Source organism: Antrostomus carolinensis, unplaced genomic scaffold (assembly GCF_000700745.2).
Source record: "Antrostomus carolinensis isolate BGI_N321 unplaced genomic scaffold, ASM70074v2 scaffold30068, whole genome shotgun sequence".
Classification (NCBI taxonomy): Eukaryota; Metazoa; Chordata; class Aves; order Caprimulgiformes; family Caprimulgidae; genus Antrostomus; species Antrostomus carolinensis.
The window spans coordinates 1-11530 of record NW_010334146.1 but is presented as its reverse complement, the minus strand read 5'-3'; the positions used below and the strand labels follow the sequence as shown (position 1 = coordinate 11530).

Below are 11530 nucleotides of genomic sequence, written 5' to 3'. Positions count from 1 at the left end.
GCTGCTCCCCCAAGGCGGCTGGGCAGCACCAGGGATGCTCCTGCACAAGCAGCCCTCACTCGCTGGCTCCTGCATCCATCACAATGAAGGTGTGGGGGCTGTTAGGGATGGTGGATACACATGATGGCTCCCTACCACATCATCCCACTGCTTTACTGGTTGTTTTTTCAAATAGCCCCATCCACAGCACTGCGTACAGACCGCCTGGCCTGGCAGCACCAATCTCACTGCCAAATTACCCTCTCCGAGCCCATGGGAGGGATGTGGGATGCTGGATGTGAGATGCCAGGCTCTCATCCCAGCCCAGCTCCAAAGCAGGGAGTGGGGAGGGACCACCGTCCCTCCATGCGATGGCAGGGCAGACTCAGAGGTCACTTGTGACCCAGGAGGCAGCGTGGATGGAAGCAGGAGCCATTAGAGAAATCAGCGCTACAAAGACGCACGTATTCAAATATATTCTTTAAAAACCAGGAAACCTTCTCCCCATTTGTGACCCTCTTGGGTGGGGAAGGCTGAGGGAAGGGCCAGGAGGGGAACAGGACATTTCTCTGAGGAAGAGGCCAGTGTTTCCCCTCCCTGTCGCAAAAGCCACCCAGGAAGGGTCAGAGGCTCCCTTGGCTGCAGCCCCAGGGGTGGGTGGAGGGCTCGGGACCACAGTGGCTCAGGTGAAGACCCAGTGACATTGTCACAGGAAAGCTTGCGCAGCCCACGTCATTATCCTCCCTTCGTGGATAATTCACCCCTACAGACCCAAGCAACATCTCTGCCAAGGGAGCAGTTTGTCCCCTCTCTGCACTGAGGACACGTCCCTGACGTGACTTCTCTCCTGCCAGTGCCAACTCAGACAAGAAACCATTCCCAACCCCAGATGCTGGCAAACCAGCCTGCACCTCTGCACAACCCTGCTGCCCCTGAGGGCATGTCCTGCTCCATTGCGTCATCCAGATGGGCTGCCGCCAGCAGATGCAGTGGCTTTGCACCCAACACCTGCCCATGGCCATTGCCCAGTAGCACCCGTACGTTGGGACATTGCTCTACCCGTTGTGTCATGGCCCCTTTGCAAGTGATGGCCAAAGGGGCACGGCCATATGGGGACACAGCTGAGCACGTCCCTTTGCCTGGGGGAGCTCCTGAGCAGTGATATTCCCAAACAGGAGCTGACCAAAGTGCACATGGGCACGGTGGCACGCAATGGAGATGCTCGTCTGGCCCTCGGGCCGTGCACTTGCCCACCTCTCTCCCTGCTCCTACCTGCTCTTGTCCACAGCATCCTGCTCGTCCATCTCGTCTGCGCTGCAGGTCGCGCTGGAGTCGCTGTCGGGGTTCACCCCGGGGCCTTTACTGCCTTTATGGCTCTCCTTCTTCTCAGCCTTGGGCGTCCCCTCCGTCCCTGCTGTCCCTCCACCACTGGCGACACTTTCTGCCTTCTTGTCATTCCCCTTGTCCTTCTCCTGGCTGTCTTCGCTCTCCTCCTTCTTCACCTCACTCTTACAGGGCTCTTCGCTCACCTTCTCCTCCGTCTCCTCCGTTTTCCCCACGGCCCCCACCAGGTCCTCCTGCACCTTCTCCTCACTGCTGGGCGGCTCGGGAGCTGCCTCCGGCGGAGGGCTGGCGGCAGGAGCGGGGTTGGTGGGGGGAGCGGTGGGAGCGTCGGGGGGTGTTGGAGCCTCTTCCAACTTGACTGTTGGTTCTGTGCCGGAGTCACCTCCTGGCCCGGGTGGTGCCTTGGCCCCGTTTTCGCCTCCTTCTTTGGCTTCGGGCCTTGGCGAGGGAATGCTCTCAGTATCGGAGCTGTTATTTACTGCAGCTGAGAAAAGAGAAGAAATAAAAATAAGGATCAGCCTGAGATTCTCGCTTCCCATATCGCTGCCTCCGCCCCCTCCCTTGGGAGGAGAACGCCCTCGTTCCTCCGAGGGGGAGATGATCCCGGGGCTGTGAGAGCAGCAGTGGGATCCCCGGATCCAGAGCCCCCAAAGGGATGCTCTGGGGGCCTCTTTCCTTGCCCAGCACGATGACTGTTGTTAACCCTCACCCAAACACAAAAAAACCACACACCCAAAAGCCTGGAGACCCAGCGACTGGGAAACTGGATTTTAAGGGAAAATCCTGGCTGCTGGCTGGATCCATGAGACAGGACCTGCTCTGTCCTCTCACCCATGGCTCTCGATGAGCTCTGCTCCACCTCACTGGCACTCTGCTCACTGACTAACGTCGCCTGTGTCCCTGGCTCTGCCACCCCCAGGGCAGCTGGGGACCATCCCAAAACACTGCGCCTGTTTGTTGTTATTTAAGCCGCCAGTGGCAAAAGAAAGGAGGTCAGGGTCGGTGAGAGCAAAGCGCTGGCAGTGCTGTGGGACAGATTAATTATTACATGGGAAGGATCATTCTCAAATCTGCCACCAACGGCTTGACGTGAGCTGGAAGCACAAGTGTCCATGCACCACAGCAGATGAAGGTGCTGCCGAGAGATTGTTTCTACAGCTGGAAAGAGGATTGCTCCCTCCAAGCCTTTGCCAGACAAACACATCCAGGGCCAGGAGCACCAGGAGACTCTCATGGTCCCATCTCAGCATATCCCCACCAGGCATGGCTCTCATACTTGTGCCTGAAGGCTTCCTGCCATGCGTTCCTTGACTTGGCTCTCTCCATAGCAGCACAGGCAGCTTTTAAATGCCTGCAAGATGAGTGGCACAGAGGGACTGTGTCCCAAGAGCTCAACACCAGAGCACATCCACCCTTCCTCCGCAGGAAAACGCACCACACTGGTCAGGAATCTCAGCCTTCTCCAACCTTTCCTCACTTGTAATCAAGCAATGAGGGGCCCTGTCCCCCACCCAGGGATGAGGTTTACAGCATGTTTGGCCAAATCCTCCCCAACTGCCACATGATGCCACTCTGAATTCCACACTGAGAAATCCAACAGTGGCTCATCCCAGGCTCAGTCAAGCTCTAGGCTCCAGCGCATTCCCTCCAGATGCTGAATCTACACCATAACCCCCACATAATGTCCTTTCTTACTCCCTGGTCGGCCACACATCCCCCCTGATCCCAAGCTATTGCCTGAGCATCCCCAAACGTCACCCCAGAGCCAGCATTCTGTGCCCGTGACATTTCCTCCCCTTCTGCTTACACCCTCTTCAGCTCCATAGCCCACCCCAGCAGCAGAACAAGAGACGAGGACTGAAGCGTAAGGCTCAGGAGCGTGTCAAGAGATCCATCTCTAATCTCAAAAATACTCTGTTTCCTCCCAGGCACTCTTACAAAGAGCAGTAACTACCTTTTACTTTGCGCCTCTGAGTCACGTATCACCTCGCACAAAGATTTACCTGGAATCTGCCTTGTAATGAGTCACTCGCAATGATGATTTGAAAAGATTTTCCCATTTCGAGTCCCATTAGCCCGAGTGTGAGGGCCAGGAACCAGCGTGGTGCCAGCAGTGCTGGTTAAGTTATTAAATTACTTTGACAAAAGTCAAACGGGGCTATTGTTGGAAAATTATGCGCATTTTCTCCAAACTCGCTGCTGTGCTTTCTAACCAATAAATAGCTAAAAATTGTCACTTTCAAGTTGTTTCCTTTCTTTGGTAAGGCTGGGAGGGAGGAAAATGCTGCCCTAAAAGGGAAAAGAGGAGGAAAAGACCTGCCAAGGTACACCAGCCTCGGCGGTGGGAGCCTGTGGCTTCCCCTGCCTCCGCTGGCAGCATCAGCCTCTGGAAGCTCCACCGCCCAAGGCAGCAGCAGCAGCAGCGATGCCCTGATGGGATGGGGATGGGCACATGCAAACCTTGGTGGGTTATCCCTCCTTGAGCCCATGCTAAGCTCCTTGAGAGCCCACCGTGGTGGGTATCTAACTCTGCCAAGCACCCAGAGACTGTTCTTTGGAGGAAAACACCATGAAATGTGGTTTACAAGGGCAAACAAGCGTGCCAGGTGCTGGTAAGCTGGGTGCTCTTGGGAGTGTGTGCTGATGGAAATTGGAAACCAAAGGGCTCCCAAAAATAACCATCCATCCAGGCAGAGACTGGAGGAGGGAAGTGATCCAGGGCACTTCTCGAAGCGTGAAATCCAGAGGCATCCAAAATGCCACCAGCACCTCGTGCTGCTGGATGCTGTCACCTCGGCGTGGCTTTAAGGTGACAGACATGACCCTCCTTGACCGCTGACATTTGCAGCCCCGGAGAGGCCGTGCCCGATGCCTCTATTGCGACTGCACAGCAAAGTGGGGAGAGCTGAGTGTGTCCCCCCAGCACAGTCCCCCACCCTCCTCACCTTCTGCCTCCTCAGCCATCTCCTCCTCATTGCCGCTCGTCCCCGACACCTCCATCTCCTCGTCCTCAGCTGCGGGAGGGAAAGCGGCTTCTTCGTTTTGAACAGCGGCGCCTTTTTTCTTCTTCCTCTTGGCGTTCCTTTCTTTCTCCTGGGGAAGAGGCAGAGGATGGTGAAAAGGAAAGTCTACAGGGAGCTGCATAGGAGCAGACAGCATCAGTCCTGCCTGAAGGGCCAAGAAGGATCCTAACACTGCCACGGATTCCCAAGGTAAACCCCCCCAAAATCAGTCCTCAGGACTGGACTCGCCTGCCAAAAGCCTGGCAGCCTGGTCTCACCTGGCCAAAAAACTCTGACCGTCCTGCAATGGCCAACCCAGCTGCAGGCAGAGCTCCGAGGGAGGGACAGCACAGATGTGTGGACAAGGGACACACGTGCAGAAGTCACCAGCGCAGGGCTGGCAAGAGCCCGGTGGTCCTGCGTCCGCTCATTACGCGCGTGCGACGTGATCGCGCTGCACGCTCTCAGGGACTAACCTCCAGCTACGCAAACCTGCGCGGCCACGGCCTGACGCTCATCTGCAGATAACGAAGCTGATGCCCCAGATATGGCCCAGCCAATGTTTTCGTGTCCCCTACGGCAGGTGCTGCCAAAGGACTTTGACTCCCGTGCTGGGAAGGCTGTCACCAACGGGTGGTGGGGACACTCCGTGCGGCACAGCAACCTGATGGTGAGCTGCCTGGTGTCCTGTCCTGCTCTGGGACAGACCCGTCCCCGCTCTCCGGGGCACATGCTGCAGCCATGAGGGCACGGAGAGCTGCTCCCTCCCACTGATCTGAAGGAAAAGTCTCGGCTTTGCTATTGTTTCCTGCTCTTGCTGCTTGAGTAAATATTACCAGTAGGAACAGGCCCCTCATCTCCGGCTCTCCCTGCAAACCCCACACGAATGACGTGTGTAGGACGTTTATTTACATGGATGAAAAGATAAAGCCGTGGTGGAAACGTTAACTCTGCTGCTGGATCCCTGTGCTGGGAAGAGCTGGTCCCCTCTTTCCCCCCTGCAACTTTTCAATCCTTTAAAAAACTTCCAGATAAAACAAACAAATACAACTGCTTTTTTGCTTGGAAACACTGCTTGCTCAAAATCTATTTTTATCAAACTGGGCAGGAGAGAGGGGAAAAAAGGCACTTGGGAAAGGGCTTTGGGAAGGCGCGGAGAGGCGGTGGGAGGAAGGCAGGGCTCTGCGGTGCTGGCGTCATCCCATCCCGGCGGCGATGCCCCGGCACTGCCAGTGTTCGCGCCTCTGCCACGGCAGCGATTCAGCAACCGCACGTTTCTGTCTGAAGCAGCAGTTACCCATCACGCTCAGGCACTGACAAAGCGCCGACGTTACTATGGCAAAGACTTCTCTGCCTCTTACTCACGGGTCTGTGACTCAGCCGCGGGCAGGAGCGGGCTCCTTGCCGGGGAATTTGCTGGGAATCAGCCTCTGCCTCAGCTCCCCACTTGGCCAGAGCCCGGGAGCTAGCGGCTGAGCGGAGCAGCGAGCTGCCCCAGGGACACTGTGGGTCCCTCTCCTGGTAGACCCCACTGCTGGTATTCAGGGAAGATGATGTGAAACCCAGGCAGCAGATCCTGGCTACATCTACAGATACGTTCAGGCCACCACCTCACCTCTTGTAACATCGACATCTCTGGCCCCCTCGTGCAATCTTGCTCCCGGCACCCTGCCCAGGAAAGGGGTCCCTTTCTGCTCTGCTTCTGTAAGCAGCCACAGGGCCACCACGTCTGCCACGGGATCCTAACCATGGCTGCAGTGGACACGGAAGAGTCTCTGTGAGCTGTGCCTGGGACCAGGTGTCTCCCACCATCACAACGTACTCTTAATCCAAGTGATTACCAGCGAGGCCACGGGAAGGTGCCAGGACCATTTGCTACAGGCACTTCGATGCTCATTTTGTGCTATCCCAGCCCACGAGTTCTCTGCTCTCTGCCTACCACCAGATATTTTTGCAGGAGCATCCATGGCTTGGTGCTACATGAGCCCTCTGCCTCACCAAGACCACCAAGGAGATGTCCTGTGTGCAGTGAGGATATCAGACGTTGCACGGGGGGTCACTCCACGCCTGTTCCTTCTGGGCACTTGGGTCCCAGCCAGCCCCATCATGCTGACTCCCAGCCTGGCAGGGAGGGGCAGCTCGTCCCCTCCCTCCCCTCCTGCCATCCCAGGCACTGGGCACTGCCTCCCACAGCTCAAGTTCACCTGCACCGTCTGTCGTGGAGGAGGAGACAGAGACGCCACCAGCCCTTGGGCTTCATATCTCTCTGGCCTTCTGCCTCACAGGCAGAGCAGCTGTCCTGACAAACCTGGACTCTCCTTGCAGTCACCACCTGACATGGCAGCAACAGCCAAAACAGCTTCCAAACCTCCAAACCCTGCTACTGACACGGTACCTCCCATCAGCATCAGCCGCAGCCTGTCCTAATGCCGTGGTTTTAACCCAGCCTGAGATGAAGGCTCTGCACTAAGACAAGGTAGACTTGTTCATCCTCCAGAAGAAGAGGCCACCAGGCTGTCCTCATGGAGCAGCTTTGTTGTGTGAAGCGAGCACCACCCAAAAAAGTGAGGAATTGCAAAAATGTTGCTTGGATGGGTCCAAAAGATTGGTCCTCCAAGCAGGACCAGCACCAGCCCAAGAGATAACTCGCCCATCTTTGCTGCAGAAGCCAAAACAAGCCCCAGCAGTCATTAGACCAAAGTGACAATCACACAGCAAAGAGGTCCTGGTGAAGACAGCACCTAATCTCCAACTACTATCAAAAAGAGCAGCTCTGAGGACACCATGTATCCCAACGCCCTGCTCTTCTTAAACACCGAGATTAGAGAGCGCAGTGTGCAGAAGGTCAAGGCTAAGTGACGCTGATGCCTGGGACACATCCGAGCCGCTCGGCAGTGAAACCAAGCCAAAACACACAGCAGGGCAGATAAAGCGAAGCCTCAAGGTGGCCTGACCCTGTCCCAGCAGGAACAGGCTGCCTGTCCCACGTCGCAGCCGGCTGGCAGGGACACCCCGATCCATGGGGGCTTTGCAGAGGGAGGAAGGTGAAGATCTACAGCATCCAGCCCCGTTGGACGCAGTGGGATTCTCCTCCTTGAACAGGCTGGAGGAGGGTCTCGTGAGTGCCACGCAGTTCAGGGGAGAGGGGAAATGGGGCTCTGCATGCTGAGACACCCCATGTGCAGCTCTCCAGCCCCTGTGTGCTCCTTCCCCATGGGAGAACCTCTCCAGTAAAAGGATGGGTCTTCAAAACCCCAAACACAGCACACAGGACCTTACAGGCCACATGGTCTCTGGAGAGGTGGAAAAGGAGCATCACCATGCCAGTCACCTTTGCCTGTTGCAACCCAAACCCTTCTCCTTCCTAATGCTGGATGCTCCCTGGATGCTCAGAGGGAGGGTCCCCCCATCCCCAAAGCTCCCCTGGTTCTGGTCAGCACATAAGGGGACAAGAGGTAGCTTGAAACGCCCAGCCCCATCCCACCCAGCACTGTCCCAGCATGGAGAATGGGGACATCCTGCTCTGCACTGCACCGTGCCACTTTTTGGGGACAGAGGGACCTTGCCAGGCTCTGTTTCCCATCCCACAGCAGTCACTGCTCCCTGCCTGTCCCGGCAGCTCCAGCCTGCATGCTGCCAAAACCCGCGTCACACCTACCTGGACAACAAGGCTACAATATTAACGAGTCCCACTTGGGAAACAAATAAGATCTGCTAATTAAGTTTATTCTCATTAAGCAAGAGGAAGAAAAGCAGAGCCACTGTGTTTCCCCGCACATGATCAGCAATAGCTGTTGGTGGTGAGGTCAGGGAATGATTTGGGGATGTCATGGCAGAACTAGGCGATGCCACGCTGCCTCCTCCGCAGAGGTCACGGCTGACTCCCTGGTATAGGATGAGATTTGGAGGCTCAGTTTGGTTGTGAATATATTTAGGAACCAGGAAGGAAGGTCTCTAGCAATTTAATCTCAGTTGTTCTTTTATTTTATTCAGCTTTCTGGCATCTGCCGTTGCCACAAAACAATAGAGCACAATAAATAACAGCTGAACGTTCATTGTTCTTCTTCACAACCGAATCCTGTAGCCTCCAATGCTCAAAAAATAAAATGATGATGCTGATATAAACTGCAAGTGAGAGTGAACAATTAGACTAGAGGAGTCTAGTGGCTGCCTTGGAGGGATGGATGCAGGAAAAAATGTGGTTCTGCAGAAAAACACTTCCGTGATATAATTTCTGAAACATTAGGAAGCAGAGTAAATTAATATACACCAGCTCCGCTGCCAGCTAAGCTGTATGATCTTATTTCAGATTCTCCCCAGTAATGAACAATGATATCTTTATAATGTAACATCTTATATTTAGAGGCCTGGATGCATATTTCATTCCAGTCCTTCTATCAGTTTTGGGGTCTTTTATATAGTTTGTTTGCTTTGTTTCTAAAAACAATTTGGTGAAACATGGGAACACAGGAGCGTCTCTGTGCACAGAGAATTAATAAAAAAGAATCGCCGATGTCTTCTCTTTCTCTCATTCCTATAGACTGACTGGGATATTAAATTCCTGGGTGAGTCATTGAATGTTTTCCTGTCTTTCTTTTTACTCTTTCTGTAATAGCTTGCTTGGAGAGATTCCTGCATTGAACATTGTCCTTTGCATTTTCAAAGCACCCCTTGGGGGCTTAGCCATGTGAATTCTATTAGCCAGAAACCAGGAACCCCAGGATACTCTATAAATGAAATAATTATAATCCTTAGTCGCTCTTAGCAGCCTGTCCTATCTCCACAACACCAAACAAACCCCCTCTTCATTCAGACCTTGCACCACATGCCAGAAAATAAGCAGCGTTAGCCCCTTCTGATGGGAAACTGAGGCATGGAGAGATGTGTGCATCTGCTCACAGCCCCGAAGCCAACCAACATCCACGTTGAGACCAGCCTCTCCTCACGTTCTCCTAAACCCCTGAATTTCTTTGGGGCAAACCAGCAGTTTACCAGGTAACTGTGGTACCTGCAAAGCACAGAGCTGTGGTGCCCAGCCGGGCTCTCCACTCCCCGGCGTGGAACAGCACAACCTCACCGGCATCAAAGTATTTGTGCAGCCAGGACCAAGCTCACGTCCTGGCCAACACACCACAGCCCTGCTCCTCCTTCTGCTCCTTCTTATCTCCCTGCGTACCAGCCACACTCCAGACACCCAGGCATCTCCCACGCAGCAGCTCCCCCTCCTCCAGACCTCCCAGGGCCAGACGGGTGGACAACCCTTTCCTGCACTGCTTCCCACTCCCTGGAGTTTTCACTCCAGTACGCTCTCCGAGATGACAGGCTCCCCTTGGCTGTGGGAAGCACACAAGCACTTGCTGGGAAGTATCTACGGTGCCCAGTGCGGGCTGAGATGGTGCTCTCACCATTTTCAGTTTGTGCTGCTGTAGGATCTCGTCCAGGTTCTGCCTTTTCTTGTAGTTGAAGTAGAAGTTTTTGCACTGCGACACAGTCTTGGAGCCCACCATCCTGGCAATGGCCGACCAGTTCCGCCCATGCTCAAGGAGACCTGTGGTGGCAGGAGGGAGAAAGGAGAAGTTTAACACCAGATACGCCCGCACAAGGGCAGCATTATCCATGCAGGATGGGAAACATCCTCTGCACAAGCCAAACTCTACAGGAACAATATAGTCACTAGCACCCGTCTGAAAGGCTTCCTAGGCCAGCGGACAACCTGCAAGAGCCTGTTTTTCTTTCCAAGGGGAAAAAAGGCACTGTGCTGACGGCCTCCAGAACAAAACACATCCCACAGCCACGTCCCGGCTAGCCACCGGGCAGTCAGGAGGGCGAGCAGTGCTCCCTTCCCTTTGGGACAGTTGCAGGAGGTGTTGCCATGGCCAGGAGAACTTGGGGCAGCAGTTCTTGGTCCCTACCATAAAGCAAAGGCTCTCCTCACCCTCCTGAGCCCCCGTGATGTCTTCGACCAGAGTGACAAGGCAGTTCAGGGGGTTGGAGCATGGAGTCCTGTTAGGGATAGGGAAGAAGAGCCTGGGCAGGGAAGTGGCAGGACACTGGCAGGGAAGTCCAGGTGATGTCCCGGGCTGGGAAGAGGTGTGCTGGGGGATTAGTGCTGATCACAGGCTGAGCTAAAGTAGCTTCCTAGGTCAGGCATCATGCCAAGGGCTGGCAATCCTGGCCAGACAGTGCCACCCAAGCATAGGTGTCCTGACATCACCGGGGCGACCCAGCAGGGTGGAGGAGGAGAAGGAGAAGGAGCAGGTCAGCACCCCATATCCTTTGCGGTCTCTGCAGGGGTGTCTGGGCACCCTTGGTCTCACAGCTGGAGGTAGGAGTCAAAACTGCACCCTGGTCCATCCATCCCAGGCTCCTGGAGGTGACCCAGGCGAGGACCATCCAGGCTTCCTGGGAAATAAAACCTTGCAGCCCGCAATCCTTCCAGGTGTGTGGCTGGTCCTTCCTGTGATGCCCGGAGCTGCCACCAGCCTGCAGGACGCTGTTGGCCAAGCTGGGACATGCTGGTCCGGCTGGTCCTGCCCACGTGATGCCACCGTCAAGCCAACAGCTCCCCAGGTCCTCCCTGCACCTTGTACAGGGCGCAGGATAGAGAGACTATGAGCCCAGAGGCACGGTACTGTCACAAAAGGTGACTTCAAGATGACAATCAGTAGGGAATGAACCATTTCCTCTTTCATTAGGTGTTTTTCTGCCCAGAAGCCACCAACCACAGAGCCTGGGAACAGGCACTGCCCAGGCATCGCTGTCCTCCATCTCCAAACCCCACTCTGTCTGCTCTGACCCCGTGGAGCTCAGGACCACAGTGAGTCCCACACTGGGGCTCTGGGGCTCCTGGCCACAGCCCTGCTTGTGCCTGGGAGCTGTGGCAGCTGTGCCCCTGCCCAGCCCTGCTGCCAGCCTTCAGCCACACTGCTGTGGCCACGTGTCACCTCCGAGCCCCAGCCTGGACCTCAGTGCCAGCCCAGCCTCTGCTTCAACCCAACAACAAACCCCCTGGGACGGATTTACCCCAGCACAGCCGAGGGACACAGCTCTGGCCAGGACCCCCGCAGAGGGCACAGCACGGGGGTTGTGGGTACATCTGCATTGAATAGACGGCACCAAGTACCCCAGGAGAGAGGAAACCTCCTTCCCTGCTTCCCAGGTCCTGGAGAAAACCAGTAGTACCCAGGACAGCAGGAGTTAACATC

The 11530-nt window shown here is 55.4% G+C and overlaps 1 protein-coding gene across 1 annotated transcript in view; it reads right to left on the bottom strand.

Moving 5' to 3' along the window:
* Positions 1–9873, bottom strand: part of LOC104529735 (nuclear receptor corepressor 2) — a gene marked incomplete at both ends in the record, with an annotated part of 44211 nt that extends 34338 nt beyond the window's left edge. Inside the window, 3 exon segments of the mRNA XM_029086532.1 lie at positions 1252–1807; positions 4269–4416; positions 9731–9873. Coding sequence (XP_028942365.1) covers positions 1252–1807; positions 4269–4416; positions 9731–9873 — 847 coding nt within the window.
* Between the last annotated feature and the right edge of the window lie 1657 nt (positions 9874–11530).